The sequence below is a fragment of the Hippopotamus amphibius genome, chromosome 5 (genome assembly GCF_030028045.1).
Source record: "Hippopotamus amphibius kiboko isolate mHipAmp2 chromosome 5, mHipAmp2.hap2, whole genome shotgun sequence".
Lineage (NCBI taxonomy): Eukaryota > Metazoa > Chordata > Mammalia > Artiodactyla > Hippopotamidae > Hippopotamus > Hippopotamus amphibius.
In genome coordinates this window covers 40,268,495-40,295,441 of record NC_080190.1, presented here as the reverse complement: position 1 = coordinate 40,295,441, position 26,947 = coordinate 40,268,495, and the positions used below count along the sequence as shown (strand labels likewise).

Sequence of the window (26,947 nt, the reverse complement as noted above, 5' to 3'; positions counted from 1 at the left end):
AAAGATACAATTCTAACTATGTTTTTTAAAAGGGGCAAAAACAAATTACAAAAGAGAAAATACCTTAAGTTAAAACAACAAAAGAACACTATTAACTTTCCCAAAACTTTTCCATGAGGGTGTGGAGAAAAGGGAATCCTCTTAAACTGTTGGTGGGCATATAAATTGGTACAGCCACTAGGGAGAACAGTATAGAAGTTTCTTAAAAAACTAAAAATCCGCCTGCCAATGCAGGGGACATGGCTTTGATCCCTGGGCCTGGAAGATCCCACATGCCACAGAGCAACTAAGCCCATGCGCCACAACTACTGAGCCTGTGCACCACAACTACTGAGCCTACATGCTGAAACTACTGTAGCCCTCATGTCTAGAGCCCATGCTCTGCAACAAGAAACCATTGCAATGAGAAGCCTGTGCACCACAACAAAGAGTTAGCCCCTGCTCACCACAACTAGAGAAAGCCCATATGCAGCAAACGAATATCCAATGCAGCCAATAAATAAATAAATAAATAAATAAATAAATAAATAATAAAATCTTTTAAAAAAAACCCCAAAAACCTAAAAATAGAGGTTCCATAGGATCCAGCAATCCCACTCCTGAGCACATATCTGGAGAAAACCATAATTTGAAAAGATATATTCTCCCCAAAGATCATAAGAGGACTATTTACAACAACCAGGACGTGCAAGCAACCTAAATGCCCACTGACAAATGAATGGATGAAGATGTGGTACATGTATACCATGGAATATTATTCAGCCATAAAAAGGAATAAAATAATACCATTTGCAACAATATGGATGAACCTAAAGATTATCATACTAAGTGCAGTAATTCAGAGAATGAAAAATATCACATGATATAACACATATGGAATCTAAAGAAAAATTGTTACAAATGAACTTACTTACAAAACAGAAACAGACTCACAGACATAGAAAACAAACTTATGGTTACCAAAGGGGAAAGGTGGGGGAGAGGGATAAATTAGGAGTTTGGGATTAACATACACACAACAGTGTGTATACCAAAAACAACAGTGTTTTGTATACCAAAAACAACAAACAACAGTGACATAAGAACTGAGAGTAAAGACTATAAAGATTTATGGTAAGAGTCAAAAGAAATGTACAGAATACTCAGACACTAGTCACTTCTTTTCCTTGACATAAATGGTTCTAATATACTGATTTTCTCTCTTCTGTGGTATTTATTTTGATCATTTGGGAAATCTTAACATTTATTAATTATGAAGCCCTCAAAATAGATGAAGACATATACAAACCATATTCTTTCAGATTCTCATCATTTATTGATAAGTATAAGTTATGAAAAAAAATTTTATAAAAAAGCCAAACAAGCTGCCAGACACCAATAACATAAAGCAGATTTCTTTCAGTACCTGGCAGCTGTGATCAGTATCCAATCCATCCCAGAGACTCATAAACTGAGCTTTCATCATGGCTGTAGCTTCATGGTCAGAACTTGAACGGTTTCGTAGAAAGGAGTCTAGAAGAAAAAAATCCTTAATCTTAGAAATCAATGATAAATTATTTATTCTTTATATAATTTCAAACCATTAATCAAAAGCTGACAATTTTATGAAAGATTACAAAGAATTCAACTATGCCTTTTAACACATTATTCTGATATAACCACTTTGACAAATTCTCCAGCAAAGTAAAACAAACAATTCACAATCCTCATTTCTTTCCTAAAAATACATTCATACCAACACATATAAAAGAAAGGATCTGGTACTGAGTGGATAAAAAAGGATCAAGTAGTATCTCAGAGCACTATTAAGTGGGAAAATACAGGACAGAAAATCGTTTAAAACATACATGCTAGCATGCATGTACATATATGTTATACATGGTAAATAAAAAAGCCTTTAATGAAAATACACCAAAATGCTAATAACTTTGGTTATCTATCAGTGATACTTATGGGCACTTTTAATTTTCTCTTGAATTCTTTTCTGTTTTCCAAATTATCTACAAGGAACATGAAATGCTTTTAAAAGGGGGAAAATATTTTCCTTTTAGAACAAAAGGACTGAAAGGTTGTATATCCTAAGAACAAAGAAAAGACGATAACAAATCCTGTATTTTCCAGCACAATCGTATTCCAAATGTTTTGTCTTGTATCCCCTCAAATCACTGGCATTTCTCAATAACTTTCACATTTCAGCATTAAAACTAAAACTTAAAATCAATCATACATGCAACTGACACAAAAATGCTTTTTAATGTGCTAGGTCCAAGCTTTAAAAAAAAACACTTTTTTTTAAAAAAGTAATTACAGCAAAAACACATTACTATGACATGATAGTCTTGTGATGGTAAACATATATCCTGGATTTTCTTTTATAGTTCTAATCATGTACAATATGTACCACTGTTGTACCAAGTATCAAACTAACCCATTTATTCTGGATGTAGAAAATCCAGTCATTTTAAAATTACTTATTTTTTAAACATAAATTGTGTAAGTTCAGCTGCCTACTTAACCACCATAATTCTGCTATTAATTATTCCCAAATTATCTTCATTTCTAAGAAGTGGTTCTGGCAAGATGGCCACTTAATATGAAAAACTTAAAATGCTGGAACACAGCATAAATAACCTAACTATATCAGTAATTACACTAAATGTAAATGGTCTAGAGTCTGCAAGTACATGTTTAAGATATTAGACTGGACTTAAAAAAAAAAACAAAACCCAACTGTGTCCTGTCAGGAAACATGATATTCTTTGAAGTGCGTTTTTTGGCTTCATGTGTTGTAATTATTCAATTTGTTATATAAAGTATATAATGAGTTAAAAAAAAAAACCCAACTGTGTACTGCTTACATGAGACACACTTTAATAAGAGCTCAGAATGCTGAAGAGGGTGGAAAAACACATGCATGTAAACACTGACAAAAAAGTTGGATAAATTATTTTTTTAAAGTTAATGCATATCTGATAAATAGCACTAGAATAACTGGACATCCATATGCCAAAATATAGATTTAGACACAGACCTTACACATTTCACAAAAATTAACTCAAAACAGAACACAGATCTAAATGTAAAACAAAAAGCTATAAAACTTCTAGAAGATAATACAGGAGGAAATTTAGCGAATCCTGGGTTTGGTGATGAGTTTTTACATACAACACCAAAAGCACAATTCACCCAAGAAAAAATGTGTAAGTTGGAGTTTATTAAAAATAAAATTCCTGCCCTGTGGAAGACATTGTTAAGAGGAAAGACAAGCCACAGATGGGAAAAAAATATTTATTGTATAAGACACATATCTGATAAAGGACTTTTATCCAAAATATACAAAGAACTCTTAAAATTCAACAAAAAAACCAACCCAGTTAAAATATGAGCAAAGAGGGCTTCCCTAGTGGCACAGTGGTTAAGAATCTGCCTGCCAATGCAGGGGACATGGGTTCGAGTCCTGGTCTGGTAAGATCCCACATGCCATGGAGCAATTAAGCCTGTGAGCCACAACTATTGAAGCCCGCACGCCTAGAGTCCGTGCTCCGCAACAAGAGAAAACACCGCAATGAGAAACCCTCGTACCACAACGAGGAGTAGCCTCCACTCACCACAGCTAAAGAAAGCCCATGTGCAGCAACAAAAACCCAATGCAGCCAAAAAATAATTAATAAATAAATAAAATATATCTTGTAAAAAAAAGAGCAAAAGATATGAACAGAGACCCCAGCAAAGACACACAGATGGCAAACAAGCATATGATAAGATGCTCAACTTAAACATAAGTCACTCGGGAAGTGCAAATTAAAATAATGAGATACCATTACACACTTATTAGGATAGCTAAAATCCAAAAAACTGGTAATACCAAGTACTGGAGAGGAGTAGAGCAACAGGACCTCTCATTTACTGCTGGTGGAACTGCAAAATGGTAGAATTGCTGGTAGAACTTTTAAATGTAAATAGCCACTCTGAAATACATTTTGGTAGTTTCTTACAAAGTTAAACATAGATTTACCATATGACCCAGCAATGGAGCTCCTAGGTATTTACCCAGTAGAGATGGAAACTTAAGTCCACACAAAATCTTGCATATCTCTGTTGTTAGCAGCTTTATTCATAATTGCACAAAACTGGAAGCAACCAAGAGGTCCTTTAATAGATGAATGGATGAACAAACTGTGGTACAACCATACAATGGAATATTATCCAGCAATATAAAGAAATGAGCTACCAAACCATACAAAAGATAATGGAGGAAACTAAAATGCATATTGCTAAGTGAAAGAAGCCAGTCTGAGAAAGCTGCATGTTATCTGATTCAAACTGTATGATATTCTGTAAAAAGCAAAACTACAGACACAGTGCAGCTAGGAGTTTGGGAGGGATGAACAGGTGGAGCACAGGGGATTTTTAGGGTGGTAAAACTATTCTGTCTGATATTGTAAGGGTAGATACATGATATGATGCATTTGTCAACGACCACAGAACTGTACAACACAGAATGAACCTTAATATAAACTATGGACTTTAGTTATTAATAACATATCAATAATGGTTCATTAATTATAACAAATACATCACCCTAATGCAAAGTATTGATAATAGGAAAACTGTATGTGTGTAGGGGGGTATATGGGAACTCTCTGTACTATTCAATTTCTCTATAAACTTAAAATTGTTCTAAAAAATAAAGTCTAGTAATTAAGAAAATAAAAAAGGTTAATGAATATCTGAGATTGCAAGAAGAAAAAAAAGTAGAACTGAAAACAAGAGTGGTGAGAAGTTGAGGTGATTATGCCACTGTTTGTGTGTCTGTGTACACAAAAGGTATCCATGGGTAGCATCAGGAGGTTCTGCTTTGGTGTTAATATCCATGCTGAGGCCTGAATGCCCAAAAGGATGTACACTCACATAAAGTTATAGACAAGAAAAAAGTTCTGCTCACCACTACAGAGAGTTAAGGAAGCTTGCCTGTCTTGACCTGGGCTTTGGAGGGAAATATATCCCCGCCTTGAAAAATTAAAAAATAAGATCACAGGGGCTCTCTCTCAGGCTTGAAATCTAAATTCAAACTGTCATTCAGTCTAAGAACATCCAAGGTGAAAAATTAGGGCCTAAGGGCTCTAAGGGGAAGACAGAAAACTACTCAGGATTGTTTTAGGCAACACAGAATTCTCACACAAAAGCAAGTTGTAAGCAATCTAAAGTTAGAAATGACACATAGAAACAAATTACTATGAAAGAGAGTTAACAATATCAAGAAGTAGAATTTCAAACAGAAGAATTCAAAACACTATATAAAAATAGTATGTTTTAAATTTTGAAGACATAAAAGGGATTGAAATTTTAACAGAAGAGCAAGTTGTGAAAATAGATAAATTTGCAAAATAAACAAATACAACTTCTAAAGTTCAAACATAACTGGCAGAACACAAACCCAACTGTTGCAAGATTAAACAGAGCCAAGCAAAGAATTGTTTTTTATAACTTACTCAATAACTGACTGACTTTTGAGTTGCACCATTATTTTATGTAGACAAAAATTTTTAAATACTGCCAATTAAATTATAATACTAAAAGAAGAAAAAAGTCTGCCAATTAGATTATAACATGCTATCCCAATTTCAGGGAGGTTAAAATGTAAAAAATTAAAACAAAACCGTATGTTTTAGAACTGATGAAATATGGTAGGGAACTAGATGCTACAGCTATGGAAATGACTCAAAATTAAGCAAAGAGTTGAAGAAAAAATATATAAAATAAGATAGAAATCTTGCAATATTCAATAGCAAATAGAAAAAATAGATTAATTACAAAGAAATATCAGGTTATAAGCAGAATTCTCAAAAGCAACAAGGTTGGTAGACAATGGACTTCTAGCTTTAAAATGTTGAAAGAAAATAACTCTGTATCATTTAAAAGTAAAAACAGAATCAACACATTTTCACACACAGACAGAACTCACTGTACTCATAATCTCTGCTGAAAGAATTTTGATAGGCTTCAGGAAGAAGGGAATTAAATCCAGAAAAGGCAGGTTCAAGTAGTAATAGTGAGCAAAAAAACTGGCAAAGTGGATCACTAAAGAAGCACTGCCAGTATAAAAATAACAATATGAAAAGTAAAAAAATAAGGGACACTGTTAGCAAAAACATATAAGAGATGAGAGGAATGATTAGTATTTAAGAGTTCTAAGGTCCCTGTATTATTTGGGAAGAGGGGAGAAACAATTCGCCTAGACTTTTAAGACGAGTAGGTATGCTAAATGTATGATAAAAGAAAAACAACGCAATTGACCCTTGAACAATGTAGGAGTTATGGGTGCCAATCCCTCCCACAGTCCAAAATCCACCTATAATTCATAGTTGGCCCTCCATAGCCACAGTTCCTCCACATCTGCAGTTCATGTGGTGATAGAGTTTTTAATACTGAGAAAAATCCACATGTAAGTGGACCCATTCAGTTCTAACCTGTTCAAGGGTCAACTGTATATAACTTCTAAACCTGTAGCAGGGAAAAGGGAATAAAAAAAGCACAAAAGTCCACTAGACTGGTAAACATCAGTAAAAAGCACAGTTATGTGGTAGAAATAAATCTAAATATAGCAGCTATCAAAATGAAAAACTGACCACACTTCCTGGTTAAAGAGTCTTAGATTAAAAATTTGAAAAACCTAGCCAGATGCTCTTTTGTGAAAAATTTAAAGCAAAAATCCAAAATAAATGGAATAAATTGATGAGAAAGATACACAAGGCAAACAAGTAACCAAAATACTTTACATCTATACCTATCTTTCTTTCTATATATTTCTATATAGTTTATCATGTTACATATAATTATAATACTATAATTAATTCAAAGCTAGTTTTAATTAGTATAACTTTACAATATATAAATTATAACAAAAATATAGATGATCCATTAAATAGATGAAAAGTCCACTAATATAAAAGTCATGACATACAGAGAAAGATGATCTATTTATAAGCAGACTATCCATATGGCAAGGAATTAAACTAGATTCCTACTCTGCGTTATATAATTTAAAAAGGAGAGTATTTAGAGGTAGCGAAGGGATTTGTAAACCAGACACAAGAAGTATAAATCATAAAGGAAAAAGACTAATAAATGTAACTACATTTAAACTTAAATCTTCAAAAAGAAGCTATCATAAAGTGAAAAAGACAAGCCCGTTTAGAAGATATTTGCAATCATAATCAAACATCATCAAAGAATTACTAAGAAAATTGCAAATAACCCCAAAGAAAAACTGGCAATTTACAAGCAAGGAAACCTAAATTGCTAACCAACATGTTAAAAGATGGGCAAATTTACTAGTAAGCAGGGAAACACAAAACAGTGATGAGATAAATTTTGCACTTTAAGTTGACAAAAATTAACGATACTGCCTAAAAAGATCAGTTTTGGGGGAGTATGTAAGGAAACAAACTATATACTGGTGAGAGCGAAAATGGGTGTAACCACTTTGAAGAACTGGTAATTCTACTGAGGATGAAGATGGACACATCACACAACCTAATGGTTCAACTTCTAGGTATCTACCCTGGACAAACATATGCATGAGGAAACATGTACGTAAAAGTCCACTGTATACTGTTTAGAAAACACAGCATACCTATTTCATCTATAAAGATGATGGAAGGCTGTAGCTTTATGGCAAGGGAGAAAACAGCAGCAGCCAGTTTCTGAGATTCTCCATACCACTTATCCGTCAGTGTTGAAGGCTGAAGGTTAATAAATCGACAACCTGCTTCTTTGGCTGTAGCCTTGGCAATCAGTGTTTTACCACAGCCTGGAGGCCCATAGAGAAGCACACCTGAAAATTAACATATTATTTTATTATTTCCTTTAAGAGAATGAGATACTAATCAATATGATATTAATTCTGTCCACACTAAACTTTTTCACAATATTCACTTCCATTTTTATTAACCTTTTCTTATAGTAGAAAGGAAGGTATATAGTATACATACCTTTCCTTATATAGTATATAAGGAAAGAAACTTATATTCTAAGTTTGTGTCAGTGATGGCATGTATTTGGGATTACAGCACCCTTGTGCTTCCTCCCTTTATGAAACGATCCAGTTCAGGATATTAAAGACAATCACCTTGACATTCAAACTCACACCACTTGATGAATGGTTGACAAATAAAATTGTCTAATGCCCTCCCCCTTCACAAGCTAGGAGACATATGACATAGCATAATGACAACAGCCCAGAGAAAATGAACAGCTTCAAAACAGATTGTAGAAAACACTGTTTTGCTGTTGTTCAGAGACTTAAGTTTCAGAAAAAAGGACACATATCTTTTTTCAAACAGATAATGATCCTTTGTTAAAAAGAAATCACCAGTCACTCCTGTTGTAATTTCCTAGGTATAAAACTATATTATTATCCTGGAGTCTCCACTGACAGCAATTTGCTGCTAAATGCAATTTAAGGTAAGTCTTTTAATATATAAAAGATCTACACAGGTTGAGGTCTTGAGCGTTGGGGGAATCATCACCAACTCTTCTTCATCTAAAATGAGGTAACACTTTCTAAGTTAATACAACACTAAAATTATAGCCCTGACTACAGATCATTTGCAGACAGGCCTGACAAAAATCGTCATCTGCAGACTTCTTTAAATACTTGCTTAATACAGAGATTCTCAATTTTTCTCATGTAACAGCACTTAAAGAATGAAAATATTGGGAACTCCCTGGAGGTCTAGTGGTTAGGACTCAACCCTAAGATCCCGCAACCCATGTGCTGTGGCCAAAGAAAGAAAGACAATATTTATAGGCAGCATGCTGGGGTAAAATGGAGAGAATCTGAAGTTATTCAAAATATTATTAGGTAATAAAAATAAAAAAAAACAAAATATGAGGGAAGAAAAATAAGTACTTTATATAAAATACCCCCCCAAACTTACATTTTTTAAAAAATGAGAAACTTGAGCTTGATTCTATAACCTAGCAAATTTTATTCATGGCAAACATTTCAAAATAATGTCCAAACTCCTCCTCAAGCACACACAGATTTTTCTAGTGGTCTTAATTCTTTAAGATTCAACTAACTCATGTTTAATCATTTTAAACTATACCCTTCTAAAGCTGATTTAAAAATTTAAATCCATAAGCACTGCTAGTACTTGTTAATACTGTCAAGCAGTCCTTGCAATTTTTAGTTATGTTTAATTAGGTACTAAAAGTTTAGTTAACTCAGTTAAATTTGAACCTTCTACTGACACTTTAAAAAAAATAATATTTATTTTATTTATTTGGTTGTGCTAGGTCTTAGTTGCAGCAGACAGGCTCCTTAGTTGCAGCTCCTTTAGTTGTAGCATGTGTACTCCTTAGTTGTGGCAGGCTGGCTCCTTAGTTGAGGCTCACTGGCTCCTTAGTTGCAGCATGCACGTGGGATCTAGTTCCCTGACCAAGGATTGAACCTGGGCCCCTGCATTGGGAGTGTGGAGTCCTAACCACTGTGCCACCAGGGAAGTCCCTCTACTGACACTTTTAGATATGGTTCATGTGAACAATACAGGATATAGTCTAATGCTACCTAATTCAACTAAAGCTGAAAACATATGGGATAACATATGGAATTATTACTACATTTATTATTTTGATCATATAATTTAATATGGAATGCAGATCTACTAACAAACTTTTAAGACATATTACTTGAATCTCAGGTTTTTAGAACTAATGATGCAAAAGTCTTCATATTTTTGGCTATACCATCACTTCAAAAACACATGGAAAAAAACAAAACAAAACACATGGAATGGGCTTCCTAGGTGGTGCAGTGGTTGGGAGTCTGCCTGCCAATGCAGGGGACACGGGTTCGATCCCTGCTCCAGGAAGATCCCACATGCCGTGGAGCAACTAGGCCCGTGTGCCACAACTATTGAGCCTGCGCTTTAGAGCCCGTGAGCCACAACTGTTGAGCCCATGTGCTGCAACGTCTGAAGCCCATGTGCCTGGAGCCTGTGCTCTGGAACAAGAGAAGCCACGGCAGTGAGGAGCCCGCGCACCACAACGAAGAGTAGCCCCCACTCACCGCAACTAAAAGAAAGCCCACACACAGCAAAAAAAGACCCAACACAGCCAATAAAGTAAATTAAAAAAACAAACAAAAAAACCAAAAAACACATGGAATACGCTCAGACTGTCATGTTTGTTTCAAAGTACTCATTTATCAGTTTGAATATTTTATTCCTAACAGTTAGTTTTGGTACTTCCCAGCAGGATTAAGTTTCTCCAATTATTTCAGGGATTATAATTAGTGTTACTAATTGAACAGTTATTTACAAATGTCTAAAGATTTAATAAGCAATGAAAGCTTTTGAATTTCACAATCTTCTGAAGGACGGAGCTGTGACAGATAAGGTGCAAATGAGGAACAATCAATGTTCACTTCTTGACCTGGGTGGTAATTACATGAGTGTTACCTTTAAAATTATTCAGTCAACTGTTTAATCCCCATCTCTTTATGTATGTTGTTTCACTAAGATTTATGTTGTCTTATCTGATACTTTATCAGTGAGTACAGCAACAATATTATTTGAAAATGGCATGCTTGCTATATCCTTTGTTGAAGTGGACTCCACCATGTTAATATTTATGAAGATAAACGAGTGATTCTGCAAATGAATGTGAGACATTTACCTTTAATTATTAGTTTTATAACCTTTTAACTAGTTTCTAGAGCTCAGAGTGATACTTTTATGACCATTTTCAACAAAATTAAAAATGTGTTTGCTATTTTATGCTTTGTAGAGACATAAAAATTCAAACCCCTCTTTAAGATGAATGCTTTTGACAAAGGCTTTACTTCCTAAGTACTGCATGCAAATACAAGATTTAGGATGAGGAGGAAAAGAAGTATTAGACAAACAAATCTAAATGTGAGATAATCCTCATTAGTGAAAAATATATTACCTTATTAGTGACCAACTTTTCTTTCTTTCTTTTTTGGACTAGTTTATTTACTTTCAAGGTTTAATAAAAAAAACTTGTCCAAATGGTAGACAAATAATTATCTGTAAAAATTAAATCTACTTACATACAAAGTACTGGGAGGGGCAGGGGGTGGGGGTGGGAATATAGGCCTTTATGACCTCAGAAAGTCAATCTTTCAAAACACATATTTCTTATCTACATTTTAAAGAATGCATCAAAACATAGAACATGATGATATTCACAAACGTAAAAGTTATGTGCCAACATAATGATGACTGAATTCAGATTTTTTAAAAGGAGCCATATAGCATTCAAATAGAATTTTTCTTCTTTATTTTTAATATTTATGTGGCTGCATGCGGGCTCTTAGTTGAGGCATGCAGGATCTAGTTTCCTGATCAGGGTTCGAACCCAGGCCCCCTGCATTGGGAATGCGGAGTCTTAACCACTGGACCACCAGTGAAGTGCTTCCAATGAAATTTTAACTGTTGTAAATTTTTACATGTTCGAAGAAAGAAAGGGTTACATTTTTTAATACAACGATCAGTATTTTATGGCATGTTCTTGCAACCAATAAGTGGCACCATATAACTTTACATGATGTTATTAAGTATGATATCACATGTCATACATTCATGACATAAATCATTCTGGAGTTAACTTTTTGCAGTCTGAGGGAGTGATCACTTTCAGCTTAGACAGCAATGAACTAAGGAGAACATAAAACTGGCAATAAAGCAATGATTCTAACCTAGGTAACCTATTTCCAGTCCCCAAATGGAACAAATATGGTATGCAACTGATTTCATACTCTGCTTCTGTACACCAATATCCAATTTATGTTGGGGGTCAAAAAGTAAATCAATGATTTTTCAAACTTTTGTTCTTGATAAAAAATTTTCCAAAAATGCAAAGATGAAAAAGCTCAAATAGTAAAACTTTAGAACACACAATAAGGAAATACTCATGTAACTTAAAAAAATTTTAGATACACATAGGAACTACCTTCAGTTTTAGATAATGCTTTTAAATAAAAAGCAGATTAACATAAGGCTGTTAAAGTACCCCCTCATAATTTGGTATCTGCTATGTTAACTGGGGCTTTAAACCAAGTCCAACTGATGAAGTCACCCATTACCTGGCCTAAGACATCACTGATGAGAAAAGCTTTCTCTTAACAGCATTAAAAAATTTCCTAAATTCATTAACATTGTGAAACTAACACAAAAATTTACTGAAGTTCTTTCTTGTTCACACTATAAACAACCTGCAAGATGGTACTGAAGAATTTAATAATCCAACTTTTATCTTACTCTTTTGATCTGGGCTCAGACAAATCATTTGAAATTTTCTTCGGGGAAAAAAAGTTTTTTTTTTTTAAATCACAATAAACTAAATGCTTTTTGTTAGGAAAAAAGTAGCTCTGTTGTTTCAGAAAATAAAATGCATAAAAAAGCAGATTTGTCGTTTAGTTAACAAAAAGAGCATGCCATTTTTGGTGATAATTGTCATCCTCTATTTACCAGAAACAAAAATTTTCTCCTTCATAAAAATGTACAGTTATTGGCTTCAATTACCTCTGAAATATAAATTAATGCACTTTTTGATATAGCTGCAAAATTAGTAAGATTATAAACAACTACAACTTATACATGTTATTTTGATATTTCTAAAGATCCTATTATTTTGAGAAACACATTTGTCTAATAATCTGATTTCAGTCTTGACTAGCAACCTCTCTACTTTTGGCAATACAATAAAGAGAAGCTTCTATTAGATGGAAATAAATTAGGTTACAGTGTTTATACTTGAAAGCCACGGCAGCACGCCTCTACAGATCTCACTGTCAATTATCACCTAAGCTACATCTGAATCCCCTTTAACAAGCCTTAAACATGATCAATATATGAATGGCCAAGAATAAAAGTATTACATTTAAGGATGTAGTTATAAACACTTTTGATTCCTGAGTTCCAAGGCTTTTGAAGTAATTACTAACTAGGAATAAGAAAATGTTTCCCTTAAAAATAAGTAGTATTTAATTTCTACTTCATCTGTAGTTCACTATTTCCTATAAGAAACCAAAATAAAACAAAAAACCATTGCCATCTAAAAACTAAATAAAATGACCAAGAGGAAAAAAAATCACCAGAATTGTGAAACAATAAAAATAAGTCTTATCTTGAAGACAAAAATCCATACTGTTACTTTGAATTTTTTTTTATCCTTGAGTTCCTTAATTTCATTTTCTTGTAAGTAATAAAAATGAATTTGAAATAAAGGGGTTATTCTGACACGTAACTACAGGGAAAAAATTTATCTAAATTTGGAAAGTTGAAGAATGAGCAATTATTTTAAAATTATTATTTATAAAACAGTTCACTGGGTCTCAGCAGTCTCTTGAAAATTCAACTTCAAAAACACGAGTTTTATAATGGCATAAAGTTTCCATGTTTTCCAGATTTTTAATGCTTTAGCAAATATAAACTTTCACTATACCTTTTGGAGGCTGCAAAAGCCTGGAATTTTCAAACAAATGCTTCTTTTTGATAGGTAAGATGACTGTGTCTTTCAGATCCGTAATGACATCATCCAAACCCGCTATATCACTCCAAGTAACCTGGTAAAAGGTAACGTCAGCATGAATTTTTACAACTAATGTATATGAACTGAAGTAAAAAAAAAAAAAAAAACCCCCCAAATGGCAAGCCTTAATTACACCTAAATAATAAAAGTTTAAAATGATATATTAATGTAAGTACTTTTGAGCAATACTGAGATTACTAAACTACTATGAGCTGCAAAAGGAAATTTAATAGTCAACTACCTATTTAAAAAAAAAAAAAAGTGCTAGGTCTGGCACTCAAAACTCTGCAGGCATCTAATAAGCTGAATTCACTCCATTAAGAGGAAGAAATACTCCACCAAGAAGACCGACAGCCAGCTCAGACAGATAATTCAGCACTAGCTGATGGGGAAGAGCTCACCAGGAGTGTGCCTAATTCACAGATGACGCTGTCAAACAATATAGGGATGAATTTAGAAATAAGGCGTATACCCACAAAACTGGGCTTTTGAATTTTATTAATTGAAAGTAAACTGTGTCAAAACTTATGTCTTATATCTTTATAAAGAGTAAACAGGGGATACATGTTTTCAAGATAGATATAGCTTGTGTATTTTAAAGCCTTCTGACTCAGCTTAAAAATTTTTTTTCGGGGGTAAGCGGTGGATAAACTAACTGAAAAAGACCTGAAAAACAAATAAACAAAAACAGCCTAGCTTTAATTTGGAAGAGTAAAGGGGCTGGAGGTGGGGCTGGTCAGAAGCAATATTTACAATACATTTATTTATTACAATTTATTTATATTCCACCATAAAAAAAAAGTGAAAAATTGCAGCCAGATCTGAAATCATCACTTTCACTAAGTAACAGCTATAACAAAGAACTGAGTTCATTTCAAATGGAGGATTAATTCTGGAAGGGCATATATGTCTCTGTGCACACAGATATTAATAGACATTGTAGATTTTTATTTCCTAAATTTGGAGATAAGGATATCATATTTCATTCTATTTATTTACTTACACCCATTGTTATGAAACATACACATAGACTCCTAAAGTTTATAAATTAACCTGATGCTCAAAATAATCCTTTAGAAGTAGGTAGAGCAGGTATTACGTTGTCCAAGGATCATACATGAGGAAAACTCAAACAGAAAATAATTTACCAAGGCCATAAATGTAAAAACTGGGATTCAGAATCTTGTGTTGTCTATCATACCTTATGATAATAATCTAGATTTGAACTCCAAGTCAAATATCCACATGACTTAAAGAAGTCATGTGGATATGCCACAAAGGTGAATATATAAAAGTACAGGTTTAACTAAACAAATTGCGCAAAAAAGTTAACACAGCAGGCCTGAAACAATTATCCTCAGAAAGGCCTGCTTGCAAGGCTAGCCCTCAGCTGGAACATGGGAGATACTTAGGTGTCGAGCGTTTCCTCCATTTTCCTGATGAGAACAGCACACTGTGCCTAAACTGTTTATGCAAACAATATGGTTTATGGTGGATACCTGTTTTCCTTATGGGAGTCTAGAACTTTGATACAAGTTACAAAGATGGAGTCTATCTGACCAGTCCCAATGTCTCTAATGGGCCCTATGACTCTAATGAGCTGCTTTGGTGCACAGCATTTGACAGGTATTCTCACAACCTGTTGCTGAAAGAATTACGTGTACTCTGTGTGATGTCATTAGGAGAAGACTCTTGGAAGCTTGTGCCTAATTTCCTCCAGACTTCATCTCACTCCCCTCTTTCTTTGCTGATTTTGCCTTGTATCCTTTTGTTGTAATAAATTATATCTAGGAGTATGACCACACTGAATCCTGTGATTCCTCCTAGAGAATCATCAAACCTGGTCATGGTCTTCTGGACTCTTGATACAAAATGCTAGACAAAAAAAATATTAGATAAGATTAAAGATACATACATGCATGTTAAGAGGGTCTACTAGATGAGCAGCAATACTCATTTCATATTCTGAAAGCTTCACATTTTTCACACCAATTTGCTTCATTAATTTTTCTGCCTAGAAAGAAAAAATAAGCAAACTCCTTTACTTTGATATTCAGACACTGGCATTCCAAAACGTGTATCTGTGAAATCTAAAGAGCAAGTGAACAGATATACAAGATTTTCCACAGATATTCTACACCAATTGATTTCATTGTTCCCCATTGTTAAGTCCTTAGGTAAAAAAAGATTTGAAGGTCTACTCTACAGAAACCAGGACAATTTAAACCAGCTCTTGGGAAATGAGAAAATAGGGTACATGACTGAAGAGATATATACAATGAGACTCTAAGGTCCAATGTGACTTCTCTTTGCTAGCAGGATTATCAAGACAGGTGAAGATGAAACCTCAAGATGAAAGATCGAGGAGTTAAGGCTATCAAGAAATGGACAACTGGAGTTTCTTTCCTTAAATTGAAAGAGTATCTGAAAACAGATGCCTAACTTTCCTCAAATTACCCATATATCTACAACAGGTGTTCAACCTACCTAATTTCAAATTGTTCTAAGATGCTATCCTTTTTAGTTAAAGTCAATTCTTGAGGCTAGGCAACCAGACATAATAAAAATAATTTTGATTTAGAGATATACTTGCATATATTTTTAGAGCTGGGCTAAACTAGCTTTAAAGCTATAAGCTCTATCAAAGCAACAAAGCTTTCAACTAAAATAAAAATACTGATAACAATAAACATTTACTGAGTGTGCTAAATATTATGCCAATATACTGTAGATGGATTAACACATAGAATCCTCAGAGAGATTGGATGAGGTTCTTTTTTCTTTTCTCCAACACAGAAAAAGAAACTGAAGTGTAGCTCAGACTGAGTTACTTGTCTTAGGTTAAAAGTTAGCAAATGGAAGAGGCAACATATGAATCCAGGCAGTCCCAACTCTAGAGCCTATACTCTAACCATCACATATATTACCTTGGTTTCCTTAATTATATGATTGGAGTTTGTGGCCACTAAAGTCCTTAAAAATCTAGACATAACACATTCAAATTTCAATTAAGTGAACAGTTTTAGAAATGAAGGTGCTCTGGTAAATCATATTTACCTAAATTTTTGTTGTTACATTTTCCTAGAATACTTTTGATTATATATAATCTTGCTATTTGTCAGGGGTACTGCTACCCTTAAAAAAAAATTCATGGGTTTCCTAGGTGGTGCAGTGGTTAAGAATCTGCCTGCCAATGCAAGGGACATGGGTTCAATCCCTGCTCCAGGAAGATCCCACATGCCGTGGAGCAACTAAGCCCATGTGCCACAGCTATTAAGCCTGCGCTTTAGAGCCTGTGAGCCACAACTATTGAACACATGTGCCGCAACTACTGAAGCCCACATGCCTAGAGCCCACGCTCTGCAACAAGAGAAGCCACGGCAATGAGAAGCCCGCGCACCACAGTGAAGAGTAGCCCCCGCTCGCTACAACTAGAGAAAGCCCACGTGCAGCAACGAAGACCCAAACACAGCCAATAAATAAATATAAATAATTAAATTTATTTAAAAAAAGAAAAAATCACATCATACATCATTATAGTTATAGATTGGTTAGAGGATTAGGATGTGTGTTAATCATATCCTAGCAATACAGTATTTTTTTTAAAGTGCTATGAACTACATCATTTTTCCTATTTAGCCACCCCTCTGTAAAATTACTGAATCTATGGATAAAGCAGCCTTTTCCAGATTCTTTTATCTTTCTTCCAAATATCTTCTTTCACTGACTTTATTTTTTTTTAAATCTCTTTATTGGAATATAATTGCTTTACACTGTTGTGCCAGTTTTTGCTGTACAACAAAGTGAATCAGCTATATTTATACATATATCCCCATATTCCCTCCTTCCCCCAACTCCCTCCCACCCACCCTATCCCAGCCCTTTAAGTCATCACCAATCACTGAGTTGATCTCCCTATTTTCACTGACTTTAAATGTATCAGCTATGAAAGGTATCCTATTTTCTGTACCTATAATAGCATTAATTTCTCTTCTTTTCCTTTGTGCTTCTATAAACGTGAAGCCATCCCACATGTGTTCTTTTTAGGCCATGCTCTAAAACAGTGGTTCTCAACCAGAGGTGATTTTGCCCCCGCCAGGAGACATCTGGCAAAGCCTGAAAATACTTTTGGTTGTCACAACTTGGGTGTGTGTGGGGGGAGGGTGCTACTGGTATCTCGTCAGCAGAGACAGGGATGCTGCTAAACAATCAAGAAGGCAAAGGATAGCCTGTCCCCCCACGCCCATTACCTGGTCTAAAATGTCAATATTTGAGAAACCATGCTTTTCTCCCTTGGCTACTTGCCCTCAAATTTTACTCTAGGCCACAACTGCCTCTTGCTACCTTTATTTATATTTGGAATCTCCTAAATAAAAATTACCAACTATGTTGTTTACTTTATAGAGACAGAAAATGCTATAGTCAAGTTTACCTAGAATCTTTTCCCCACAAGAGCAGTTCCATTTAACAATGTCTTCAGGTTGTATTAATAACATTGATAGAAAAGAGAAAAAGTTAACATTTATTAAGCACCTACCACATTCCTGGCACTGTGCTGGATATGTTTAACAATCAACCCTTGAAACCATCCTGAGAGTAGCTATTATTATTCTCATTTTTCAGATGAACTCAAGGGTCAGAGAAATTAAAAGAACTGCCAAGATTACACAGCTATGAATTAGCATTAACCAGAGCTCAAACTGATTTGTCTAATTTCAAAGCTCATGTTCTGCTAAAACACTAACATTGCTCATTTGGGAGAGCAGAACATGGTTAACACACAAAGAAAGAAAAGAAAGCACCCGAAAACACATCAAAGAAGTACCAAACTGTGTTCCAGGAACAAGTTATCCAATTGTCTAACTTTGACACCTTTAACTGAGCCCTTGTTTCTAAAATGTTTTAGCTAGAAAACAAAATTATGATCGGACTACTTGAAAGATGGCTTATGCTCTTGCAATGCTTTATTGCTTGTAACTTAATGACAATTATATTTTCTAGTCACCAATGTTTGCTTGGTTTTTAAAGTGGGTCTCTTCCCACTTCGTGGAGGGAAAACGATGAACTGTGTGTGAGAGGAGTCAGAGGTAGGAGGGAAACTTACTTTTTACTTTATACCCTTCTTTTAAACTGCTTCATAGTATTCTTTATCCTTTCACACTATTTCACATTTTCTCCATGTAAAGTATTATTTAAAAAGTAAAGAAGTGGGGTAGGAAATTGTGTACTAATATTTCTGCCTAGAATAAGGAAGGAGGAAATGGAGTAAAGGAGCAGCAGAAAAGAAACAATCATTTCATTCAGGTTCTAAAAGATTCATAAAATTGGTTGTTCTTCTGGAAGAATAACTTTAGAAAGTGAGAGAGCATAACAAGAGTGAAAAAACAAAAATAAACTAAACTTACGTCAAAAACTTTTACTGAGGTCACAGCTGAAGTACTCCAATTTTAAGTGTAGATAGAGGAAACTGATACAAAGCTTTTAAAAATATATTTAAGTTAGGAAATAGGGAAGAATTATCTTTATACGTTAGGTATAAGGCAAAACTTATATTAAAATTCTAACAAACACCCTTTTCTAGACATGCGGAGACAATCATCTTCTCTTAGACATCTTCTGACTTTACCATGTGTAACCCAAAAGTTGATGGATAAGATGGCTTTCTACTATAATACTCTTCTGCTATGTTTCTGTACAAAACACTATGATGCACTGAGTTTTTTCTCAAGCTTCCCTCTTGTTGCTTTTCTTTCCTTATCACTTCTATCTATTCCCTTGGCCACTTAGGCCACACTAACTGCTTATTCCTTACTAATTTTCTGTCTGAATTTCCTTATTTACTTCAGCTTCTCAGTCTTCTAAGATTCACTCCAGTAAATCATGGCTTTAGGGCCACTTGATTGGTAATGCAGTTCACAATGGCTTCCTGGTGCCCACAAATATTAGCTCTTCCAAATGGCATTCCATGATGGCTGCTCTTAAAAACACTTGGCAGTTGAGAGTTCCAGTTTAAGATTTCAGTGTATCATCCCTTCACAAACTATTTCATCTATTACTTGTATCAAAATAACTGAAATGAAGTTCTGAAGCCTACAACATCAACGATAGGACTAAAAATAGGGAGACATTAAGTTAATGACTAAGGTCACAATATATGACCTTCATATGTATAAATTTTCAGTAGTGAATCTTTCCAGGCCTTTGACAACTAAACTACAACCTCAGGAATATTATATAGTCTAATTAAATTAGAGACACACTGTTTTTCTAAAATCTCAATTAATCCAACCCATCCTTTTATTACAGACATACCTACCAAAACCCTTGTGCTACATCTCAATATGATCCAATAGTGGCATGTGCCCAGAAAACCCCTGTCCCTCTTTAACAGTCTGCTAAAAACATCTCCTCTCTCATTACCAACTAAGTATCCCACATTTCATAAGGCTGGAACTATTCCCGGCTTCAGGCTAGAAATTATTTACAAAAATCCTGTTTAATCCAAACATAAGACTACTTCTAGGTTACTGTTCCTGATCTGAATGTACCTATGTCATCCTTAACCTTTCATCTCAAAACTGCACTGTCTTTAAGTTCACATCAGGCCCACCGATTATCTGGTAATCTCAAACTCTTTTATAGTCAGTGCTCTTCCTCTGTGACCAAAGAAGTCATGCCTCCCTCCTCTCCCACATTCCCACCAGATCTTTGCCCTCAATATGCACTTTAATTCTTCAATTCCTTTCTTTATGTCAATTAAATTATACCCAACCTGGCTTCCTAAATGGCCTGGACCACAGAATGTCTTCGGTAGAACCATACAATTCCTTACACTTATTGTTATACCAGTTAGCCCTATCTTTGATGCAGGTTCAATACCACCATTTACTTCATCTGCTCCCAATCTGCTAAGAAATGCTCAAGAAGTTCACAAAAACAAAATAATTGAGTTCCTAATAAACTCATGCTTTCTTCAATTATGCCCTAATGTTCCATGACCTACTATGATTTATCTTGTTATATACTAATCACATACTTAACCTCAGCAGGTCCCAAACCTCCTCTACTCCCAAGCACATTTAGTTATAACCTCTCCCCTTTGTTAAGAATAAAACAACTAACTCTATCTTAAAATGTTCCTGTAACCACCGATCCCAATTCCCCTGATTCTTCCGGACCTACCTCCATCCTCTTTGGCAGCAACTCTCCACCTGCTCTACTAGTCTTTTCCCCTTTCTTCTTTACCTTTCCCTCAGCAAACTCTGGAATCACTATGTTCTTTTACTTCAAATTACACTTGCTGTCCCCAATGAACAGAAATTCCTCTAAGTTTAATGATTTCAATAAACGTACTGACTGCTTTCTTTGATAACATTCCTCATGAACTCCTTTCTCCTGGACCATTTTATAACACAACATTTACAACCAATTCTCTTTTGCAACCTTCTTTTCCCATGACTTTGGTGATTTTACACACATGAGTGATTTTCCAGATAATGGGAAAGAATTTAAGAAGGAGCTTTATAAAATTATATTTAACACCCCACCAACCTCCCCAAATGCTAATGTTTCAAAATGTAATATTCTTCCAGTTGAAAGTAACTGCCACAGCGAAACACTATTACAACCTGCTGTATTTTGTATACTTCAGGGTATGCTGGGGTGGGAAAGACTGGTACCAATAACTTACATTATTCTGGTTTTACTCCTCCTCCTCTGGCCATTTTTTTTTTTAAGTGCTTTTATTAAAATTGGATAGGCAAAAGGAGTATCATTAGGACATACAGATGAGGTATAAAGAACAACAGAGCAGGTGCTTAATCAACATTTGTTATATCAATAAATTTAAGTCTTTAATCCTGGGAAGAGATTATTGTGTATGTAATCAAGTAGAAATCAAATTTTATTCCCTCCCACGCAGAACCAACTGTCTGAGTCTTGATATAATCAAGGCAAATGCTTCCTCCCCCAACACACACATCTTGTTTTTCAGGAGTGTCTTATCTATTAATAAGCTTTTACTCCTCAACATACATTTTAGAAGAAAAATACAACAAACAAAAGGGGTCTTTGGGTATTTTTAATTGGCATTGAATTTAACTTAAGCCTTCAACAGTTTTATAATATTCTCTATAAATGTGCTGTGTAACTTGTGTTTGTCAGTTATTGAATATTTTTGATGCTACTGTAAATAGTATCTTTTAGAAACTGCATTTTCCAACTGCAGTGGGTATCCAGAAATACAGTTGACTTTTGTTTACTGATTTTGTATCCAGCAGCCCTTAAACTCTTATTAATCCTGATAGTTTATCTGTACGTTTTCTTTGGCTTTCTATGTAAATTATATTACCTATGAATATTGATTGCTTAGTTTCTTTTTTTCCAGTACTTCTACCTCTTATCTTTTTTCTTGACTCTTGTATTAGCTAATAATTAGTAAAATGTTAAACAGAAATGATGACAATAGGTTTCCTTGACTTGCTCCTAGGCATAAAGAAAATACTTTCAATTTTTTACCATGACTTATGTTACCTGTAGTAAATTCACTCTAAAATGCTGAAGACATTATCTTCTATTCCTATTTTCTAAGAGCAATTTCTAAAAATCAAGAATAAGTGTTTAATTTCAACAAAGGACTTTTCTGCATTGATATGATCATAGTTTCATTCTCAAATCTGTTCATATAGAATATTAATATATATATTTTTAAATTAATATATATGTATTTTTTTTCTCCTCAAATGAAACCAGCCTTTAATTCCTGGGATAAATCCAGCTGGTTATATTATCTTTTTTATACATTGCTGAATTCAGCTTCCAAATATTTTGTTTAAGATTTTTACATTTATTTTAAGTTTTGGAATTGTTGTCATGCTACCCTCACAGAAAGGTCTGGTGTTTCTCATTTTCTACACTCTGGAAAAATTTGTATAAAATTGTTATTATTAATTTTTCTCAAATGTGGCTAGAATTTTCCAGTAGAATTCTATGAGCTTGAGTTTTCTTTATGGAAATGTTTTTCAGGATTAATTTATTTCATAGTTATGGAACTAACTATTCATGTATTCTAATTCTTAAGTCAGCTATGGTAATTCATAATTTTCTAAGAGTCTGTCCATGTCACTTAGGTTTTCAAATTTACTGACAAAGTTGTTAACTGCTCTTGTTTTTAATGTCATTGCATGTCTTTTATCATTCCTAGTAATACTGACTGATGGCTTCATTTTTTTTTCTTGATTAGTTTTACAGAAGTGTCAATTTTATCAGTCTTTTCAAATAACCAACTTTTGGTTTTGCTGATTTTCTCTATTATATATTCATTTTCTATATTTCTATTCATTCTCTCATATATTCTATTTCATGTTAATTTAGCTTATCTTAATTTTTTTCATTCTTTCACTATCTATGGGTTTATTCTGTTAAAAAATCTATTCTACAGCCTAAGTTGGATACTTTATCAATTTTCTACCTTCTTTTCTAATAAAAATACTTAAGACTATAAATTTCTCTCCTCACCACTCTCAATACAGTCATCAGCACCTATCATAGTGACAATTACATAAGCTCTTGACAAATATTTGAATGTATAACTCTTAATGGTGGAAGAAGGAAAGTGGAGTAGTTTGGGGAAAAAACCCACAAGTGATACATATCTACATAGGATGAGCCCTGGGGCCTACCCCACCTCACTGAAACTCACTGCTCTAATAAGTCCAACTACTTAAGAGCATCTGATAAGGAATCTCCAAAGACTGACTCCAAGAATCTCCAAAGACTTTTCCCTGAGATTTAGACCTACAATTTCAACAGTTGGATGAACATTTTCCTGGATTCCTACTACCGACACAAACTCAATATGCCCAAATAAAATGTCATCTTTCCATATACTTGCCCCATCTCCAGATTCTAAAACTATAAAAGATACTATGAATCTCTGAGGATTCCAGACAAATCTCAGATTCATCTGTAAGATGTCCTTTTTCTTTTCTCTGTTACCACGAAGTCCTTCCAGCATTCATCTATTTCACCCATTCCACTCCTTTTGTCCTTCCCTTGTTCTACACGTTTGCCAGGATTACTGCAGTCTATAACCAAGATATCTTGCTTCTAGTCTCCCTGATTCCAATTCCCGCTATATGCTACAGTAAGGTGAATTATCCTTAAAACACTGTTGTGCATATCATCCACCTAACTAAAAAATCTTTAATGGAATATACAATGGAGAAAAGACAGTTTCTTCAGCAAGTGGTGTTGGGAAAGCTGAACAGCCACATGTAAATTAATGAAGTTAAAATATTACTATACAAAAAACAAACTCAAAATGGCTTGAGACTTAAATATAAGACATGACACCACAAAACTCCTAGAAGAGAATGTAGGCAAAACATTCTCTAACATAAATCGTAGCAATGTTTTCTAAGGTCTGTCTCCCAAGGCAAAAGAAAAGCAAAAATAAACAAATGGAACCTAATCAAACTTATAAGCTTTTGCACACCAAAGGAAACCATAAACAAAATGAGAAGACAACCTATGGACTGGGAGAAAATATTTGCAAACGATGCTACTGACAAGGGTTTAACTTCCAAAACATACAAACAGCTCATACAACTCAATAACAAAAAAACAAACAACCCAATCAACCTAAATAGACATTTCTCCAAAGACATACAGATGGTCAATAAGCACATGAAACGATACCCAAGATTGCTAATTATTAGAGAAATACAAATCAAAATTACAATGAAGTATCACCTCACACAAGTCAGAATGGCCATCATCAAAAAAAAATCTACAAATAATAAATGCTGGAGAGGGTGTGGAGAAAAGAGAACCATCCTACACTGTTAGTGGGACTATAAATTGGTGCAGCCATTATGGAGAACAGAATGGAGGTTCTTTAAAAAACTAAAAACAGAGTTACCACAGGATCCAGCAATCCCACTCCTGGGCATATAGCCAGAGAAAACTGTAATTCAAAAAGATACATGCACCCCAATGTCCATAGCAGCACTATTTACAATAGCCAAGATGTGGAAGCAACCTAAATGTCCATCAACAGATGAATGGAAAAAGAAGATGTGGTATATATTTACAATGGAATACTACTCAGCCATAAAAAAAAGAATGAAACAATGCCATTTGCAGCAACATGGATGGACCTGGAGATTATTGTACTAAGTGAAATAAGTCAGACAGAGAAAGACAAATATCATATGGTAACATACGTGGAATCTAAAATATGATACAAATGAATTTATTTACAAAACAGAAACATTTCAAATGTCACACAAAGCAAAATGTATACTATTACTGAAGACAAAGTTTATTGTTTAGTTTGTTGAAAAATTTTCCATAGATTCCTTAATTTATAAACTGACAAAAATATTCTAATTAGGATATTCATAACAAAATACTGTAATATTTTTATTCTTCACCATTCTTCTGATAAGTTGCTTATACAGTCAAAAAGGATTTCAGAAATAAATACTTTTTTAGGAATGATGAAATTAAATACTACATAAAAACACATTTCCACATGGGTCTTATGGGACTCCTCATTAACTTATAATTCTACTATATCCTTAGTTTTATGGAAAAATATTTGCTAGCTACAAGAAAAATGATTCTCAAACATTTTAATCATACCTGTTTCTGAGCTTCTACTTTTTGCTTTCTGGTTGGATCAATTGCATCTACCATCCATTTGATTGTAAAGTATGTTACTGCACCAAATATTGTCAAACGGAAAATTAAGCCAACAACTTCATTCCGACTCAAGGGACGAGAAAAGGCTTCAGCATGTACCATCTTGATTGTTAACCTTAAAAAACAAACAGAAACGTCACTAGGTAATAGCTAGATTCATTAAAATTGGGAGACTGATAAGCGGCATAAATTAAGCAAGAAAAACTTCTAGTCAAATTCAACATTACCTACCTTAAAGTGTTTTATTTAAGGAGAGATGGATTTTTAAATGTTAATTAAACATTTTAATCTCCTCTTGGAAACAGGTTTACTTATTAAAATTTTAAATAAACTTTTCTAAAAGCTCATATAATTTAAGTAGAGAATAATTCTCTTTGAAAAATGCAGTAAATATCTTAAAGCATTTACTCTTTTAAACAGCTTTTAAATAATTATGTTGAGGATTCTAGAAAAATAATAACTATGACACTTATCCAACCGAAAAAAGGCAGCCCAACAATGAATTCTTTACTAATGTGATGGTATACCAGGTAATTTCTGAGTAAAATTCAAACTATGAATGGACTCACTTTTCCCTCATACTTACTTTTAAAGACTTCCAAGGCCTGCTGAAATTTATACATGCCATTTTCTCAGTAAACAAGTGGCATGAAATTTTTGGAGCCATCTTATTGTTTCCAACAACCTAGCTAAATGTGAAACAACAGAATCTTCAACATGTTTGAGCCACAAGAATACAGCTCTCACCCAAGATAAAGAAAAAAGGAGGCAACACATAGAGACCGTCAAACACAGTGAAGTAAGTCAGAAAAACAAATATTGTATACTAATGCATACATGTGGAATCTAGAAAAATGGCACAGGTGAACCGGTTTGCAAGGCAGAAATAGAGACAAAGATGTAGAGAACAAACATATGGACACCAAGGTGGGAAAGCAGGGGGTGGGGAGTGGGGGGGGGGGTGAAAAAATAAAAAAGGAGGCAACAAGCCTACTTTTACACACATGCCTAACCAGTTACATCAACCACACCTTGGCTTACAGAAGGCATGCACACCTGTGTCAAAGGCAATGACCACCCAGTAAAATAAGCTTGTTAGGGATGATGTGGCTATCACATTTTGAGAGAGAGAATCTCAGCCTCAAATAACGCCATTATACTCTCACAGCACAGGAGTGCACTGAGTGCTTGCAATGTGGGGCGGGGGTAGTGAGTATATTTTGCATTCATGTGAAAAGGAATAAAACAAAATGTGTACAGATGGCTCAGAAACGGGTGAAAATTCGGTACTTCATAGACTAATATCTATGGTCATTCCAGCTCTGAAATTATTGTTTCTATTCTCACTACTACTATTCAGTTAAAGATTCTCTTGAATCATTCCGACAGAACTGCTACCAGACTTCTGGACGATTTCCAAAAGAAAAGTCAAGGATTCCAAACTTCTGCACTACTAGGAGACATTCACATCACAATAATACATTATTTAATTTAAACTTAAAAACTAAATAACTGAAAGCCTTCATTTTGGATAAAGAAATTTTGGCCTAGGGATGTTAAATGATTCAATTCATACAATAAAACAAATTGAGCATGTATATATAATGCCTACTATATACTAGGTATGCAATAATGACTGAGACCCAATTACTTTACTCAAGGAATGCACAGTAGTTAT

General features: G+C 34.2%; 1 protein-coding gene across 2 annotated transcripts in view; it reads right to left on the bottom strand.

Moving 5' to 3' along the window:
* The window catches only part of ATAD1 (ATPase family AAA domain containing 1), a 55,093-nt gene that overhangs the window by 26,415 nt on the left and 1,731 nt on the right, over positions 1–26,947 (bottom strand). For both annotated transcript variants that reach the window (XM_057737472.1, XM_057737473.1), the window contains exons 2-6: positions 25,210–25,384; positions 15,479–15,577; positions 13,477–13,597; positions 7,637–7,837; positions 1,406–1,512 (exon numbers count right to left, since the gene is read on the bottom strand). In XM_057737472.1, the coding sequence (XP_057593455.1) occupies positions 1,406–1,512; positions 7,637–7,837; positions 13,477–13,597; positions 15,479–15,577; positions 25,210–25,384 (703 nt within the window). The remainder of the gene's footprint in view (positions 1–1,405; positions 1,513–7,636; positions 7,838–13,476; positions 13,598–15,478; positions 15,578–25,209; positions 25,385–26,947) is intronic.